The 19,949-nt window shown below is 38.9% G+C and overlaps 1 protein-coding gene across 1 annotated transcript; it reads left to right on the forward strand.

Moving 5' to 3' along the window:
• Positions 1-368: 368 nt before the first annotated feature.
• Positions 369-16,036, forward strand: slc17a6a (solute carrier family 17 member 6a). The gene is made up of 12 exons (XM_077516089.1): positions 369-820; positions 1,815-2,070; positions 2,190-2,308; positions 6,887-7,001; positions 9,273-9,360; positions 9,560-9,646; positions 10,923-11,065; positions 11,159-11,308; positions 11,609-11,741; positions 11,819-11,929; positions 13,077-13,204; positions 13,453-16,036. Exons 1-12 carry the CDS (start codon positions 732-734, stop codon positions 13,780-13,782), a joined length of 1,749 nt encoding a protein of 582 aa, XP_077372215.1. The 5' UTR covers positions 369-731; the 3' UTR covers positions 13,783-16,036.
• Positions 16,037-19,949: the final 3,913 nt, after the last annotated feature.

Below are 19,949 nucleotides of genomic sequence, written 5' to 3' on the forward strand. Positions count from 1 at the left end.
TGTTCAATCAAGGCAACAATTATTAAAAAAAAAAAAAAAAAAACTTAGTTGCTTTTGATCTCATGATATTGGGCAGGATACTATGAACCATCATTGCTTCATTTTCGCAGATTCACTGATTTGGGGTTTCTGCTTTCCAGTTTTTTTTAACGTGAGCAAAGCGTCATGGAGTTGCTTTCTCTGTGATTCATGGTTACTCATCGTTAGACCACCTTCGGCAGGGAGGAGGGCTAAGAAAAAGAAGGAAAAAAAAGTAGCATACTCGACGTAAAGAATTGGTCACGAGTGGGCGGGGCTCCGGCTACACACAGGTGGCGCGCTCTTTCTCTGTCCGTGGTGCTGAAAGATTCTCCCACTTCGGACCCGGACCTCCTCGCTGCATCCCTCTCCAATATCCCCCCCACGAAGTTCCTCCCCCGCCCCCTTGACAACTTGTCACGCTCGTCTTTCTACATCGGCCGTTGGATCTTAAAAAATGGCTCTGCGCGGATTAAGAGACTGCGCAAGGCAAAAACGGACTTACTGGAGCGCCGCTTTGTGACTGTGGAAGCAAGTCTTTTGCACGCCGAGCGTCTTCGTCCTCTCCTTAATCTGTTGGAGCTCCAGGATATTGAGACGTTTCTTTTGGGGGAAACACAAGAAAAGTGGAATTATTCGGATTATACTAGCAATATGTACTTGCGTTAATTATATTAGAATAATCGTGCAGATCATTATTTTTTGGGAGCGAAATGGAGCCTGAGAAAAAAGAGGGAGCTGTTCCAATGAGTAAAGAGGGACTAAAACAAATTGCGGGAAAGGCCCTCGGAAGTCTGTACAGGTAAGGTGGATTTCTATTATTTATAGGCATGTTTGAAAGCGAACAAAAAATGCCATTTTAGGGATAATAAAAATCGGCACAATTTGTCAGTTTATTCCGAAATAAATAAATCAGGTGCATGGGAATTATCATTTATGAATGTCAGGATGTAGAGAGCACGCGAATATTTAAGGATCATATTTCCCAGGAGGATAACCCCCCTCCAGCACCACCAGCTGTGCGTCTTTTTTTTTTTTTTCATGAACGAAACACACGCATGCAGTCGTGACCCAAAGTCTGCCATGATATCTATGAACGTCTGCATTAATGCACAATCGATGCCAGTCAAATCAAGTATTGTTTTTTTTTTTTTTTTTTTTTTTTTAAGTGTCGGGACATTGCAAAGCAAATTCTTTCCAAATTATTTGGAGACGAATTTTGTACGTGAAAATAAAATCATATAAGCGTTCTTTCCTCCCTTATTTTCTCTCAAAACCTGCACATATTTAATCAGTTTTAAAACAATCATTTGTTTCTGAGAAGAAAAAAAAACGTGACTCAAACGTGTGAAAAAAAAAATCTGCTGAAGGCCCATTTTCTCTAGGGCCTGCACAATTTTACATCTTTGCTATTTTAATACAATCTTTTCATTCTCAGAGTAACAGAGCCGCACTTAGACGTCATGTTTTGTAGAAATATATTTAAAAGGCATATTTACCCGGTGAAAAAATACCGCAGTGAGCTATTGTTGCTGCAATGCGGTTTGAAGGTCATTGCCTTTCTTTGGTGGAAATGAATAGAATTTTCAATAAAACGAAAAAAAAAGTGTGCATTTTTGAGGCAGTACGTTGCAATTTAAATATAAAATTCCATATATGCACATTCTGTAAATTTTCTTATCCCATTTGCCTATAATTGGCTAAACGGCAAATGTTTATTTATCCTTTTCTTTCTTTTTCTTCGTTTTTTTTTTTTTTTTTTTTGTTAACCGCCCCGTGCATCCATCTGCACGCAGGCGTTTAGAGAAGCGGCAGCAGACCGGCGAGGCCATCGAGCTGACCGAGGATGGGCGGCCCCAGGCCGAGCAGGGCCGCAGGGGGCCCCTGTGCGACTGCACGTGTTTCGGACTCCCGCGCAGGTACATCATCGCCATGCTGAGCGGCCTGGGCTTCTGCATCTCCTTCGGCATCCGCTGCAATCTGGGCGTGGCCATCGTCAGCATGGTCAACAACAGCACCATCCACCAGAACGGCAAGATCATCATTAAGGAGGTGCGCGTGTGTTGTGGAATCGACAGATTGGACTCCCTCCCCACTTTGGGGAATCCATTCTTCGTATTTGCACATCACTCGTCCACTGGGATATGTTCATATTCTTTTGTTTGTGACAGAAAGCCAAATTTAACTGGGACCCCGAGACGGTGGGGATGATCCATGGTTCTTTCTTCTGGGGTTACATCGTCACCCAAATTCCAGGAGGATACATTTCTTCCAGACTGGCTGCCAACAGGTCAGACAATTTGTTTGTACATCATGTCACACATTAGAAACTTTCATTGTTTCTAACAAAAAAAAAAAAGTTAAATTATAAACAGTACATGGTGTATTTTATTATTGTGTGTAAAAGTGTTTCTCATTTAGCTTACAAAACTCAATATAATACATTTCCAAATATAAATACAAACATATGTGTGTCCAAATATGAGCAGATGTGTCAGAAAAGTATTGCAAGGAAAAAAAAAATCAATTAAGATTATACATCACCAAACCTTTTGTGAAATTGAGAGCTACGGACAACAAGTTTGACATATTCTGAAACAACAAAATTGCTGCAATTACATTTAATTCTAAGTCATTATTAAACATGAATGACATTTGATATATGAAGACACTTATCAAATTATTATTTTTAAACATATCACATTTAACTAAATGAACAGAATTGAACCAAAATGTAAGATATCCAAATATCACAATATGATAAATATTACAATATGAACCTCACAATAGGGATTTAACAATATTCAAACATCACGATACGATATTATCACGACATGAAGGTCACAATACGATAACTATAACGATATTGTGGGGATGTTGGCGATACAAAAAAAGTTCACAATATTGTAAATTCTTCTATTAAATTTCGAAGGGCCAAAACATGCCTTGTGAAAATTAAACTGCACTCAAAACAACTAGCCACCATGGGTGCTCGAACTGCACAAATTGAAAGTAAACTGACTTTTTAAAAAGATGTGCTGCTTTTAATATTGTGACTTAACAATGACGATATATTGTGGCAGTTTTAATATCGCGATATCACAATATTGCCGTTATCGTTACATCCCTACCTTACAATATGATAATTATCATATTGTGGGGAGGTTTGCGATATAAAAAAAGAGCTCACGATTCTGCATAAATACAATATTGTTTTAAAAAACTCATATTGGATAAAATAAAAGCACAATATTGTATTTTTGTACATAATAAAAGCAGTGACAAAAAAATAGGCTTGACCTATGTACTTAATGCTGTGTTCAGCCGAAGCAGGCGAAAGTCGTGTTTTTTGTTTTTTTTGTTTTTTTATGGAGATGTTGAAAAATATTTGCTTGTATGACTGATTTAAGGGAGTGAAACCAGCTGCAATGGCCAAAATATTCACAATTAAAATTAAACTGCACTTATGACCTAACCACCAGAGGGTGCTAGAACTGCACAATGGAATTCAACCTGGCCTTTTTTATGCTGCTTGTAATATCGTGACATGACAACGATATTATCAATTTTAATATCGAGATATTGCCGGTTTCCTTACATCTTTAGTCAGTGATACCAATAAGAAGTCACAATACCACTAGTACATTTGATAGAATTACTCCAAACAGATAATTTTAAAGAACCCCAATACTGTAATAGCGTTTACCTTAAAATTGCAATTGAAATTAATGGCATTTATACTTCTAAATTCTAGTTCCTGTGTATTTTTCAAGCACCCTACATGGGGTTGACAATGTGCCTATCACTGTGGATGTATATTGTAGTGGTAGAGAACTGTACTGCATCATACTGATGCTGTTTCTAATGCAGTACTGTTTTGTTTTTGTGTGTTTTTTTTTTAGTATAATAAGGCTAAAAGCACTGACTAAATGATACACATTCAGCATGGATACTTCAGGTGTACCAAATTTTGTGGCAAAACAAAAAACAAAACAAAGCATATACATTTCATCCCCGCAAGTTAAACAATAAAAAATATCAGCCATGGTCACGTGAGCTTGTGTCGTGAAGGAAGCAAACGTGAGGATTTGTCCGACGCCCGCCAGGCGTGCCTCCAGCCTCCCTCCATGTTAATGAGCTCCCGTGGGAGGCGCCGTGTCTAATCCTTTATGTTCACATGTAGGCATGGCGACCGCACCAGCCAAAGCCCTGTGTGAAATGCGGCTGCGACTAATAACTGTGGGATGATTTCTTGAATTCATTCAACAGGGACAATTGGATAGAAGAGCAATATGGGATAATACTAAATTAAGTGCATTCTATATAATCATCGTTGTGCAAACAAACAGTGGGACAGATGACCTAAACAGGTATCTGAGCGTATGCACACCGCATGTATTTTCAAGAACAGCCAGTATGGACTCGTTTGAATGGTATAATATATATATATATATATATATATATATGTAAAAGCTGAAGAAAAGAGCAATATTGCTGCAAGTAGCAGAGGAGCAAATGTTTGAGTCGCATCATATTGCCAAGTAAGATGAGCCCACAGACGCCTTCTGCTGCAAACACCTCCTTCTCTCCCTTTCCCTTTCCTGTATGTATAGCATCCATTTAAGATTGATTTATGTGCGTTAAAAGCAGCATCTGTGTTTGTGTTTTTTTGCTTTTCTTTTTTTTTAACGTCAGTATGCGGTGTGGAATATAAATAATCACGTTGTACAGTGGAACACTATGTATCCCAAGTTTTTAAAAAATGGAAAAATAATTATTTTGCTGCAAGGTCAATTCTTTTTTTCCTCTGTTTCTCAAGTTTCCATGCAAAAATTAAGAAAAATAAATCAGAATGACTTACTTGAAGGATTTGTATTGTGGCATAAATAAAATTAACATGAATACATACAATTAAGGGCGGCACGGTAGTCGAGTGGTTAGCACGTCCGCTTCCCAGTTCTGAGGTCTCCGGTTCGAGTCCAGGCTCGGACCTTCCTGGGTGGAGTTTGCATGTTCTCCCCGTGCCCGTGTGGGTCTTCTCCGGGTACTCCGGTCTCCTCCCACATTCCAAAGACATGCATGGCAGGTTAATTGGGCGCTCCGAATTGTCCCTAGGTGTGCGTGTGAGTGTGGATGGTTGTTCGTCTCCGTGTGCCCTGTGATTGGTTGGCAACCAGTCCAGGGTGTCCCCCGCCTACTGCCCAGAGCCAGCTGAGATAGGCGCCAGCAGCCCCCGCGACCCTTGTGAGGAATAAGCGGTCAAGAAAATGGATGGATGGATGGACATACAATTAAACACGACAAAAAGAAGTTAACTTCAGGTCTAGGTTCACGTTCAGACAAAATTTATACGTGCCAGAGTCACGAACATACAATATTGCAGTTATTAAAGTCATAATGACCGTATTTTTCAGAATAAGTCGCACCAGTCAAAAATGAAGAAAAAAAACCATCTATAAGCTGCTATGGAGTGTAAGTCACATTTTTTTTTAGGGTAGATTTATTTGACAAAAATCGAGACCAGGAACAGCAGAGCTCGCACTCGTGGGTTCCCTAATTGTGGTTGCATTTGGAAATCTCATGTATGCTTATGATGCCGCACAAACTAGTTAATTGTTCGCCATTGTAACCTCAAAACCACACATTTGCAACAATACGTAAATAAATAAATAAATAAATAAATACATATATAAAGCTCTTCAGTGAGCTCAACTCACTATACAGTTCAAAGAAAGAGGATTCAAGCTGTTTATCGCTATTTCCAATTGAAATTTACTGTCAAACTAAGTATTAAACAAAGTGAACTGAAATACATGTAAACTGCAACACTTCCTCCATGTGCTAAACCAGAAGGAGTAGCACAATGTCCATTAAACCCTAATCAAAAATGTGGCAAAAACTGTTCAATTCATTAATTATTTCATACAGAAGAGGATTAGGGCCAGTAAAGGGTGGGGGGGTGGGGGGTGGGGGTGGGGGGGGGGGGGGGGGGTTGGCAGGATTCTGACTTGTTTTCAGAATTCTGACTTTACAGTGAGAATTCCGATTTTCATCTGATAATTAGACTTTATTCTCCGAATTCTGATTTTAAAAGTGAGAATTCTCAGTATAAATAAAGATGACTTGAGTTTAATTCACTCTCAGAATTCGGAGTTTAAAGTCAAAATTCTGAGATTAAAGTCAGAATTCTCAATTTAAAGTGAGAATTCTGACTCGAAAGTCAGAATAGAATAGAATAGAATAGAATAGAATAGAATAGAATAGAATAGAATAGAATAGTCAGAATAAAGTCAGAATTCTGACCTTATTCTCAGAATTCTGATATTGGATTCAAATCAGGTCAAGTCATCTTTATTTGTACTGAGAATTCTCACTTCTAAAATCAAAATTCTGAGAATAAAGTCAGAATCCTGACAACCTTTTTTTTCCCTCTTCACTGGCCCTAATACACTTCCATAATTTCCTTTTTTTTATTATTAGTATTTATTTTATTTTATTTTTTTATTGTAAAGTGGTATTTTTCTTACTAAAAAAAACTGAGATTAAAGTCAGAATTCTCACTTTAAAGTTTGAATTCTGAGATTGGATTAAATTCAAGTCATCTTTATTTATCGTGAGAATTCTCACTTTTAAAATCAGAATTCTGAGAATAAAGTAGAATCATTTAATTACATGTAATTTTTTTTTCTTTTACAGTAGAACGATATTTTTCTCAAAAAAAACAAAAAACAACAACAACAAAAAACAACCTTATCCATCTGTTTGTGTTAGGCCACTGATTATTAATGAGATTTTGAAACTGGACCTTCCACTGTACTCTGTTGTGTTGAGTAATGTTTGTTAACATCCAACTGCCTTTTCCGTGCAGAGTTTTCGGGGCTGCAATTGTGCTGACATCCACCCTGAACATGTTCATCCCTTCTGCAGCCCGTGCGCACTACGGATGTGTCATCTTTGTCAGGATATTACAAGGCTTGGTTGAGGTACTGTTCCATATTGTCCTGAAATTAAAAACAACAAAACTATGTCTCATTATCGAGTGCTAGTGTGCTGACATTTTCTATTTAATCACCTTTTGTTTCCATAATGGATCAATCCTTTCATAGTAGAGCAGAAGGTTGCCAGAGTGGTCAACAAAGAGGGCTTATATGGTGAACTCCTCCAAATGTTCGCACAGAACAAAAGATCTCTGGGCAAAAACACTTAATGCACGCGGCTCCATAGAAAGATTCATTTGCTATTATCAGACTGAAGGTTATGTTGTTTTGTTCGGCCACATTTCAATGGCGCTTCGTGACCATGAGAGAGGGCGAGAAACGGCTGTGCCCGGCTCAGCATCCACTTATTAGTGCAAATTAAACATTAGCATTTGGGCTCGTCTCCCTTTGCAAGCCCCAGCAATTTGTGTCTATCAATAGTTGATTGGATGCCACTTAGTGGCTAATGAAGATTTAATGATGATTTTTTTTTTCTCCATCAAGTGGCAGTCTGCTTGAATTTGTATGGACTCACACTTCACCTATTAGTCTACATTAGAGAGGTCAGCTACAAGCCTACAACCATGTCGCACTTTGTTATCAGTTCCAATTTGCAGAGGTGTGGACTCGAGTCATGTGACTAAATTGGACTCAACTTGCGACTCAACTTGGACATTAAAACTCATTCACTGCCTTTGACAAGTATATTTGTCAGTTATATTTTTTGAGCGGGGATAAATGGGGGATAATCTAATTATGCTCCACAGTAAATGTCAAACTTGGAAACAACTTTGCTAATGCCCAACCACCCGTAGATGACATCATTGCCCCATTTTATACGAAATATACACAGTTTCAGAGTCCATGGGAGAAATGGCTGTATTTTGGCAAACCTACAATTTTCTACTGTCAATTATAAAAGAACGGGAAGTGAAAAAATGTAGGGAGTCTATTCTGTCATTTGGTAGATTCGGTTTATATATAATTATTGAACGTAATATCACATGGGTTTTAAAAATTTTGAAATTTTCTAAAATGGCTGGCATTGAACGAGTTAACAACAATGACTTCTGACTTCACTTGGACTTCAACCTGTTGACTTGAAAAGACTTAGTTCTGGCTGCTTTAGAGTGCCCCGTTGTTGCGTCATGGAAGAACCTTGTGATGATAGAGTGGGGAAGTCAACCCCATTTTTTTTTTGACAATATGCTCCATGCCGCCCCACTAGACTAAATATGGTATTCTGGTTAATATTGCATTAGTGGAATATGAGCTAAGCAGCAAAATCCAGCCATCTTTATCCATTACAGGGGGCGGCCATTTTGCCATTTTCTGTCGAGTGAAAATGACATCAATGTTGCTCAGATCTCAGGTAACAACCAATCACAGCGCAGCTTCAGAAAACAGGTGAGCTGTGATTGGTCGTTGCCTGAGCCCTGAGCAACTATGATCATCTTCAGTCGACAGGAAGTAGCAAAATGGCCGACACCAAGATGGATTAAAAGGATACTTGACTAATTGAGCCATTTTCAGCAGTAAAAAGTGAATATTTTGTCCCTAATCAATGTGGTAACTTCATTATCTTTCGTGTCCAATACCTTTAAAAAGTATTTTTTCAACTTGTTGTCGACTGATGATGACATCACCCGTGCTGAGGAAGTAGGTAACGACCAATCATGGCTCAATTTACTGTCAAACTCAGAAAACAGATGAGCCATGATTGGCTGTTACCTGTAAGGTATTAATTGTACATGAAAAATAATTTAGTTATCAAATTCATTCTGGACAAAATATTAACTTTTCACTGCTGAAAATTGTTCAATGAGTCAAGTATCCCTTTAATAACAGCTGGATTTTGCTGCATAACTCATATTCCACAAATGTAATAATAATAATCAGAATGTCATGTTTAGGTCACATATAACATTATTGTCGAGAAATGTTTAAGGTTGCATTCCACGTTAAGTAGATTTTACGCCACAACACATTTTCCTGGTCATAGAAGTGGGATTTGAATGACAGTTGAGAGGGGCATTGTTTAAGCGCATTCAGGTGACACTTCCACACTATTCAAGAGTGGAGAGAATGGCTTGATTTGTCATGATTATGAAGGCTCACTTTTGGCAATTCATTCACTTTTGGCAGGGTTGTGAACAACACTCTTTTCTGTGTTGTGTGAGATTTAGAAGACAATTATTTTCATTTTGAGAGACTTTAAAGAAATACTTGACTGACTGTGTCACTGAAAACTGAGCAGAGCGATGTTTCCGTTTGCAGGGAGTGACTTATCCAGCGTGTCATGGAATCTGGAGTAAATGGGCTCCTCCACTGGAAAGGAGTCGTCTGGCAACCATCTCGTTCTGTGGTACTTGACAACGCACCATTAGCATGTCCGGAAATGTCTTCCATCAACGACATACTTGGGTTTATGATTGCAAAATATTAATCATCTTCTGATGTGTGTAAACATCTGCTGGAGACGTAACAATGTCAACAAGAGCATTCGTATGAATAAAGCAGCCAGGGATGATATTCTGCTGTCTGACAGTATTTGTCCTGTGCAGGATCCTACGCTGGTGCGGTCATAGCCATGCCACTGGCTGGAATTCTGGTGCAGTACACAGGATGGTCATCCGTCTTCTATGTGTACGGTTAGTGAATCTGTCATCTCATTTACCGCAAAGCCCTAAATAACTTTTGTTGTTGTTTGATGAGAAGTTTTGTAAATCAATGACTTCATTTGAGGAGCAACTTTAATGTCGCAATGACATATATACAGCAGTCGGTGATCATATATGAGGCACAGTAAATTCTGTAGAACAAATTTCTCTTGAAACAGTTTATTTGGTCCCACTCTAAACAACTTACACTTAAAAAAAAAAAGTGACTCAAGTGTTAAGGAACAAAACCACAATTTCAGGTTGGGAGACAGCTAATCCTGAGCCATACAGCTCCTACTGTGTGTTTGTATATCACTCATCAGCTGGAATCTTCGTAACTCCAAGAGTTTCTTTTGGATATAAGCAAACAGTAGTGGTAGTAAAGCTCAGGTGGTAGCGTGGCAGCCTCGCAAACTAAAGGTCGAGTTCATTCCTCAACCTTTACGTAACTTTTTTTGTTGTTATTGTTTTTAAATAAACTAGTAACATTTTGCCAAAATCTCTCCTTGCAAAATGTACATAGAATTTCTGAGTGAATTTTTTTTTTTTTTCATGGTGTAAGCAAATTCTCTCGTATACACTAAAAATTCTGTTGGTAAAATTTAATCTATCAAGTGTAAATTTTAGTCTGTTGAGGGTGGGACCAAACTGATGTAATTATTGTGTTTCCTGTTTCCATGCTAATCTTAGGTTAGCTTAGCAATTAGCATGACCTTTCTGTCTTCTGTTAATTACTACATATCATCCCTACATGCTAACAATACTTAGAAATGTTGCTTATTCGCCGCCATGGAGGCGATGATTACTGACTTAGAAGTGACTCCGCGACGTGTTTAGCCGCACTAGTAGCCAGCCGAAGCCCCTGGCCGCCTACGTCTGCGTGTAGGAAACCAAATCATGCTGTGGTTCAATTATCTAAAAATAAATGAATAAATAAATAAATAAATAAACCTGTGACTCACAGATTTGCTATTCAGTGTGTTTTTTAAAATGAGGTGTAAAATGCACATTTTCACTCACAAACTGCAATGTTAGCGTATTTTGAGCCTTCTAACATACAACTTATGATAGCAATGGTAACTCTCACTGTCAGTACCCTTGCAGCTCTTTGCTGAGGCATCAGTGATCATGAAATAAAAACCCAACCATTCTCACATGCATTTTCTATAGAGCTTGTACTCATTGAGGAAGTCTCAAAGGCATGATATTGACTCATGTATAAACGTTGTTCGTTGTATCTCACCATTGGCCCGTTCAATCCTCGCAGGTTCCTTTGGTTTAGTCTGGTACATCTTCTGGATCATGGTGTCCTATGAGAGCCCGGCCGAGCACCCGACCATCACAGAGGAGGAGCGCCGTTACATCGAGGAGAGCATCGGCGAAAGTGCCCAGCTGATGGGTGCCATGGAGGTCACTTCTCCATCTCAGTCCAGTAATTTGTGTAACTCTGCATGCATAACACCCTGACAATCTTTCTCCCCCCCAACCCCCATTCTTAATCAGAAATTCAAGACTCCCTGGAGAAAGTTCTTCACCTCCATGCCCGTCTATGCAATTATTGTGGCAAACTTCTGCAGGAGCTGGACCTTTTATCTGCTCCTCATCAGCCAGCCTGCATACTTTGAAGAGGTGTTTGGCTTTGAAATAAGCAAGGTAAGGCTATAAAACTAATGGTCTAATGTTTCCCTTTAAGAGACACTCAACTGTACTGAAACAGAAACAAATTTGGAGTTGAAGTGCTTGTTAGATTTGTGGTGTCCTAATCAGTGACTGTCTCATCTTCAAACGGAATAATCTCGTCTCCCTCATGTGAGACAAGCATGAATCAAGCTTGTCTGGCAGCTGTGATTCAGGCTGAGGAGGAGAGTGTGATTGCTGAGGGTGATATACAGCCCAGACATTAGACCCCAGCACGGAAAGGGTCATTTTTCTTTTTTCATGTGTGCTTCCCAGGTTGGAATCGTGTCAGCGCTCCCCCACTTGGTCATGACCATCATCGTGCCCCTAGGAGGCCAGTTAGCCGACTACCTGCGTACGCACAACATCATGTCCACCACGACGGTCCGCAAGATCATGAACTGTGGAGGTGGGCTAGTGTATGCGTGTAAATAGTGAAGCGATGACAAGTTTGCTTCAGTTCACCATGTGTCTGGCTGATTTTAGGATTCGGAATGGAGGCCACCCTTCTCCTCGTGGTGGGTTATTCGCACAGTAAGGGGATAGCTATCTCCTTCTTGGTGCTCGCGGTGGGCTTTAGTGGCTTTGCAATATCAGGTGAGATTTGAAGTAAATCCAGTTTATGTTCTAGGCACAGATGGTGAAATGTTGTTACATTCTACTTGAGTAAAAAATAAAATTAAAAAATACTGTGGTAAAAGTAGAAGTAGTGATGTGACTGCTTTACCTGTAAAAGCTAAGTTTGTCGTTTTCTTACTGCTAGCAAGATTTAGATATACAGTAGTCTTGACTTCACTTCTCCCTACGAGTCTCTCACCAAAGCTACATTCTACATTAATGTGCTCTGAAATTTACTGTTTTTTTTTTTTTTTTTTATTTGTTTTTTTTTTTACTGTCAAGTGTATATAACACCCATTTTGATAACTTGGCACAATAAAACAAACATTTACTTCTCTCAAACAAGTATTGTTAAACTATCAAAACAACCGGTTCCCATAGCTTTGCTAACATTGTGAAGGTACTAAATAGAAAATGCTAAATTAGCTAAAGCATTAAATTAGCATTTAAAATTTACTAAATTAAAAAAAAAAAAAAATACCGTCAAGTGTATACAACACCCATTTTGATAACTTGGCACAATAAAACAAACATTTACTTCTCTCAAACAAGTGCTAACTAGCGTTGGCTCAAGCCTTTGAACTACCAAAACAACTATTTCCTTCACAATGTTAACAAAGCTATGGGAACCTAATTGAAAATGCTAAATTAGCTAAGGATAATTAAAAAAAAAAAAAAAAAAAAAGTACACCATACCTGTTCATATGAAACAACGATTAGACAGAGATTTTTGAAACGCCAAAGCAGGTGGCAAAAGACAACATATCCGCCATTAATCATTCTTGCAGCCGACCTCAAACAACAAATCTTTAAATCAGGTCATAGCGAATATCTTTTTTCTCCTAACGTGTCACGTCATCAACGTAAATCCTCCTCAGTTCATGTTTCGGCATGTTGTCTGTTTTTTTTCCCCCGTCTTATAAGTCCTAAAGATCTCAAGCAATCCAGATCTTTAACAATTAAAATCAGTAGCACATGATCTTGTCAAACTGAGGAGTAAAGGGTACAAAAACTCCACTTAGTCAAAAAAAAATAAATAAAATAAAATAAAATGTAATTTGCAATTTGTATTTGAACCCACCATTTACGGGTGGTTGAAAATTTCAATGCAAACTTCTGTTTGTAGGTTTCAACGTCAACCATTTAGACATCGCTCCACGCTACGCCAGCATCCTCATGGGCATCTCCAATGGCGTGGGCACCCTGTCAGGGATGGTCTGCCCTCTAATCGTGGGAGCCATGACAAAGAATAAGGTGAGCTATTTTGGTTCTGCCAGGTAGCGATCAGAATGCTAATGCAATGGCTTCTACTCTGAAACTTAACAAGCAAGTGCATTCAGTCAGCATCTTGCGATCTTAAGACAAAAAAAAATGTGTTAATCTATTTTTGTGCAATTTCTTTTGGTATTAAATCCTACTACATTGTTGCAGTGTTGGCATTTGGCAACTATTAAATCAGCTTAAAAATTGTGACAAAGTCTAACCACTATTTTTGCTCCCAGACTCGGGAAGAGTGGCAGTATGTCTTCCTCATTGCCTCGCTGGTGCATTATGGGGGCGTGGTGTTCTATGGGATCTTCGCATCCGGGGAAAAACAGCCATGGGCCGACCCGGAGGAGACAAGCGACGAGAAGTGCGGCTTCATTGATGAGGACGAGCTGGCCGAAGAGACAGGTGACATCACGCAGGGTTACGGCGCCATGGGCGGCCCCGCTAAAAGCTACGGAGCCACTGCACAACTCAATGGAGGATGGGTGCAGGACTGGGATAAGACGGAAGAGTATGTCCAGGAACCGGCCGGGAAGATGTACTCGGAGCGAGGCTACTCTTAAGAGAATATGTTCAATATTCCATCAAAGATTGCACAATCCAACATTCGCGATAGATGAATCCATTCTGTGTATTCTAGTTGTACGGCAGTTTTAGTTTCTAACGGCCGGTGTAAAGGGGAGTCCATGTTAGATTCTCACACACTTCCTATGACATCTACAGTCAGTGTAGAAAGGTTGCATAGGAAGCTGCAGGCCTGTGTTGTATGGAGGACCAAAATTGCCAAAATTCAAAAATAAATTAAAGACTAAATAAATAAATAAATGGCTAAAATTGAAAATAAATATGGATATAAAAATATAATTAAACAATAAAATACATATAAATGGAAATAATAACAACAACAAATATATATAGCCATAAAAAACAACGAAAATAACAAATACAAAAATAAAGAGATTAAAAAAATAAAAATAAAAATTAGAGCTGTCAAACGATTACATTTTTAATTAGATTAATCACATCTTAGAACTTGTGTAATTAATCATGATTAATCACTTTTAATCACTTATTATTATTACTTAATTAAAAAGGGTTTTATTTTTTGCCTACCAAATTTGAAGAACACCTGTTACGTGTTAATTCTTTCGACATTTAATGTTATGAGGACGTCTTCAACATTTTTTAACACTGCACATGCCCATCCTCCTCTTTTTCTAATCAGTTACTTACTTGCATAATTTAAAATGGGGGGAAAAAAATGACCACAATATTTTGACATGAACAAATATTCTGAACGTCATACACAAACATTTATTAAATGCTTTACTTTAATGCATGTAGCTATGTTTAATGTTCAAACACAACCTGCTATCTTTAACGTAACCATTCGCTGTCAAAATTAATAGTGTGATTAATCTGAGTTAATACATGATTAATGCGGTAATTTTTTGTGATTAATTAATTAGTTAATGCTTTAACTTTGACAGCACTGAAATAAATATGAAATAAATGTTGAAATAAATGCAAAAATAAATATATAAATAGAATTAAATATAAATCAATAAAAATCCGCTGTTCTCACATTTATTATTATTATTATTATTATTACTTTTTTTAATTATATTTTTTAAATCCATTTTTATTTTCATTTTTTGTCATTTATTTATTTATTTAGTCATTTATTTGTTTATTTTTAATTTTGGCAGTTTTGGTCCGCCATAGTGTTGTAGTCTTAGCCACCTCAACCTCATCAGTTTACTTGAACAACATGAGCCAGATGACACTGCAGTAGACCATCACACAAGGTCTCTCTCCTATTGCACTGAAAGTACCACAAGAATTCTAAAAGAAAACGAAGAAAAAAAGCAGATTATATTGTGTTTTATGTACTGTATATACCTGTATACTGTTTCTGTGAGACTATTGTGCATTTGGGTCGTTGATCTGTGTTTAACATTGATATAAAAAGGCCATATTTTTCATGGACAGCACCTTTTCAGGGAGATGTCTGCTTGCAAAAAAGGTCTCGAGCGAGAACTGTAATACTCTCGAAGACAAAAATAGGGCGAGTGAACGTTAGGATTGTAGTGTGTTTTGTTGCATGACTTTGCGCCAATCAATGTTGAGATGCAGCATTGTCCTCATTCATCCGCCCCGCCATAATAGAAGAGAAAATAAAGTTTGCGCAATGAGATGCAGGTTGAGGTGAGACAAATCAGAAGGCGGTTGTTCATTCAAGTTTGGTGTGCACTGCAATAAATCCTGTGTAACGGCTGCTACCCACCACCTTCTGTTTTTGTAAACGTAACACTGGCTTGCTATATCAAACTGTTCTTGTTTTGGAGTCATGTGATGATCAACGATGAAGATGTGCGTTTTCAACAATTTTACTCGTGTCCCGAGAATCCAGCTTTAGTGCTCATGGTGCTGACTTTTGACAGTGAGGAATGCAGTAACAGTACGTGGATGACTCTTTTGGTGTTTCTTGCTTGTTCTCACTCAAGCCACTCTATGGACACGTGAATGGACCACATTCATTCATAAAAGGCTCTTCCATTTGAATTTCTTTGCTATTTGGTTCCACCACTTTGCTGTATGAACTCTGCAAGGATGTTTAATTAAAATATATGAATATTTAAGAATGTGTAAGATGACCAAAAGATGTTATCACGGTATTATGCCGGAAGTAAATGTATACAGATAAATGTGATTTTATGGATACAAATATTGTGTTTAACAAAGAGGTATGTTGATGTTGAAAAGTGCTATCAAAATGCTCATTTTATATATATAAAGAAAACAACGTAAAAAGCATGATTTTGTCATCTTTTCATGTCGTGTGGAGGTTTAGCAATGATTCTTCAGGTGTTTAGCAAACAGACCAGTTAAGCAACTTCACAAATCAGAATGTTGTGCTCCCATTCTCTTCTTGTTTCTCATTAGTAAATCAATGGCAGAAGTCTCTAGGGTCCAAAGCAAAGTATTGGATTTGGTAGCATGGTAAGTGCTAGATGGGAGGAACAGCAATGGTAATGGCATGACTGGTGTTTACATCCTAGCAAGAATCATTAATCCTTCTATTCAAGCCTATGCACGGACGAAATTAAATTATAGGAAAAAATATGTTTAATTTTTGTCTTGTTTATCCACCTAAGAATTGCTAACCACACTGACTGCACTACAGTTAAGTGAATCAATAACAATAGAGGGCATTTTGTTATATTTGTGCACTGTGTGGAGACATATAACAAAAGTGTGGCACCTTAAACACTTCAGGTTGTCCTTCTCCACACCTCTGAGGTCAGTCGTGCTACACGCAGCACATATTGACCTGGCTCCAAAATTAAATCTAGTCACGAGACAGGCAAATCAATACCTCCAAAGCGCAATAACGGATTACTTAAAATCAAGTGTAACAATAAAGTTTCAATTGAGTTGACAACAAGGGAAGGTCACGTTGCAGCTTTTGTTTGCCAATTTTGGAGGACAAGCAATCAAAACAAATGTAAACTAAGACTGCAATTACACTGCGATCACATTTGCAAACCATCAATGACATTGTAAACAAGCAGTGACTTAATCTTTACCATTAGCCAGCGATAACCGAATCCATTTGAAGGTATTTCTACACAATATTGTGTTTGTGTGTTTATTTGTACAGTCGGATGCGAGTGAATGGTTGTTTGTCAATGTGCCTTACGGTTGACTGACGTGACGACCAGTCTAATAAGGATACGTGGTATAGAAAATGAATGAAAGTCATTTGTGTTCAGTCTTTGTTTTTATGAGCAGCCATGTTAGTGCCTTGCCCAGCCTAACACTTGGTGAAGCTCGCTTGAGAGCTAGTGAATAATTTAGAGCAAAGATGGCGCCCATCCATTCACATGCGTTACTGTGAGCCTCATCCCCCCCTCCCCTGCAGCAACAAGGATTTGATGGTCTCATGAATGGAATATCACTGTGCTCAATCGTAATACAGTATTATGTACATCTGCACAATCTAATGAGGTCCAATACAAAAGTAAAGAAAAACGTGTGCTTTTAGTAGATAATAATCGGACCTTTTTATTGCTGAAAATGGCTAAATCAGTCAAGTATCCCTTAAGTACAGTAAAAAAGTATTTCTATAAGACTCTTAAGAACACATTAAAGTATTGGTTGGATTATTTAACTGTATTTGAGACTAGCATTTAAGTTTTAAAAAATGTCCTCTGTAGTGGACACATCATAGCTTAAAAATAAAAACTTTTTTTTTTTTTTTTTTATTCTTTTGCAGTATTCCAGTTACTTCACAAAAATGGGGAATATCAAAATAAGCATGATTGGACAATGTTTTTTTTTTTCCTGGTAGTCAGGAGGATATATTACAACACGGATCATGAGAAGAAATTATTAGGGTGCGATCCAAATAATAGAGACTAAGACTGTCACTTTTGAATCTTTTTAAAATTGATTATCAATGAATGTCAGTTGAATTTTGTGGATATAATTACTCCCTGTTATCTTATGTACAAATGTATTATTAAAAATCAACAAAATTAGCCTATGGTAAATGGAGCAATTACCATTTAAGGTAAACAAACACTAACCACCATTTAGTTCACACATACCTCATTATATCTACATGAATTGAACTGAGTGAATATAATTACTAATTATTTTTTGTCTGTACGAGCATTATTAAACACCAACAAAATTAGCCTATGCAAAACAACAATCGCAGGGCGGCGCGGTAGTCGAGTGGTTAGCACGTCCGCTTCTCAGTTCTGAGGTCTCCGGTTCGAGTCCAGGCTCGGACCCTTCCTGGGTGGAGTTTGCATGTTCTCCCCGTGCCCGCGTGGGTCTTCTCCGGGTACTCCGGTCTCCTCCCACATTCCAAAGACATGCATGGCAGGTTAATTGGGCGCTCCAAATTGTCCCTAGGTGTGCGTGTGAGTGTGGATGGTTGTTCGTCTCTGTGTGCCCTGCGATTGGTTGGCAACCAGTCCAGGGTGTCCCCCGCCTACTGCCCAGAGCCAGCTGAGATAGGCGCCAGCAGCCCCCGCGACCCTTGTGAGGAATAAGCGGTCAAGAAAATGGATGGATGGATGGAAAACAACAATCGCGATTAGCATTCGCGCAAAGGTAAACAATCCCGACCATTTAGTTCACACATCATGATATATAGGCTACACATTAAACATGTAATAGTGTCTTAAAAGTCAGTTACAGACTTCAACAATAGTCCATTAGTAACGAGTGGAGCTGCCTCTTAAGTGAGCTCAATAACTTTGTGTTCAGTTCAGTTCTACAGCAAATCATTAGATCTTATATTAAGCAACATGTTCATTTTTTTTCCCCACTTAGCTTGACAGCATCATTCAGCATCATGACAGCAGGGTGAGTGCCGACGTGGCTCTGCGCCCAAGATGGATATAGCTCAAGTCAAGTTAGTGTTTACTGCGCTGTCTGATCACAAGCTCTATGCAAGCAGCAAACAATTACAATAAATCTCAGTGCCTCCTCGGATGATCGCCTCATCGGCCGAGGATGTGAAGGAGGAGGGTAAAAACCCATCAACACTCGCCACCGCCCGCCTTCTCAGTGCACGTGTTAAGTTGACAGAAAACCCAATTGTGTCCCAAGTCATGCGTAACGTGTTTTTCCTCCTGCCACACCACCAGTCACAGTGGTCATGGCTGCTGCACCGGTGACAAGCTTGTTAGGTAAGCATACGATGTAATTGGACTAAATCCCGAGTCAGGGTTTTTTACTCATAGCAGGGAGCAGCTTTGGTGACATTGCTGACTTTGTGCACCATCATGTTGATGTCAGTGTTTTGAAATAGTGAGAGTGCAAGCAGAAGGGAGAGGGCGGTCTGTTGTTGGTGTGTGGGGCAGGTGCAGTTTGGCTCCTGGGGGACCGTAATGGGATGAGGCCCCAGCCGAATGAGTGTTTGATGACGGGCTTGCACTCCTCTCCAGGGAGCCAGCCTGCATGCAATTATCCCGCTGGCCGTGCTCCCCTTTGCCAAATTGTACCCTGCCACCTCTCCTTTCCTCTGCCGCCCGCACAGTCATTCATTTTCCAATAATCCTCCATCAAGTCACTGGCTGTAATTAGAAGCCCAAATTCCAAATGTAGCATTGGAGTAATTGGTGTTTTATGAGCCGATCACGTGCGGCGTTACACCACCTCGGGCAATTGAATTGTACACCTCCTCCCATTAATAAAACAGTAATGGCTGCATGCTTGGCGTCCCAATCAATCCCGCTTACATACATTAACATCACACGTGTGCATATGTTGTAGTCATTCTTAAATACAAACTCTCTTACAGGAAAAGAGATTGTTGAGTGTGAGCAGCAGAGAAGCATGAGGCTCATTTTAAGCTTTCATCTGGGCTTACTTTCTCATCCTACTGAAACATTTATAGATACCAAACTGGATACCCATAATGCAGCAGGGCGCTTTTGATGAAGACTTGTTTATATGAGGGTTACATTTTCAGACCTGCTTATTACCTATTTCTAAATACTATCCGTTGTGTGACTTCTTCCGACATGGAAGTGGGGCTCAGATCCTGTAGCTTGTATGAAAATTCATCTCTCACAAGTTGATCCAGTTCCCCTCCCCCATATCACATTAGGGTGACAGTTTCATAGCTCTCCTCTCTGCGGTGTGTTCATATTGGTATCACATACGGAGACAAAGGGATGAGAGGCTGATAAGATTTTTACAAGATAGC

Source organism: Festucalex cinctus, chromosome 3 (genome assembly GCF_051991245.1).
Source record: "Festucalex cinctus isolate MCC-2025b chromosome 3, RoL_Fcin_1.0, whole genome shotgun sequence".
Classification (NCBI taxonomy): Eukaryota; Metazoa; Chordata; class Actinopteri; order Syngnathiformes; family Syngnathidae; genus Festucalex; species Festucalex cinctus.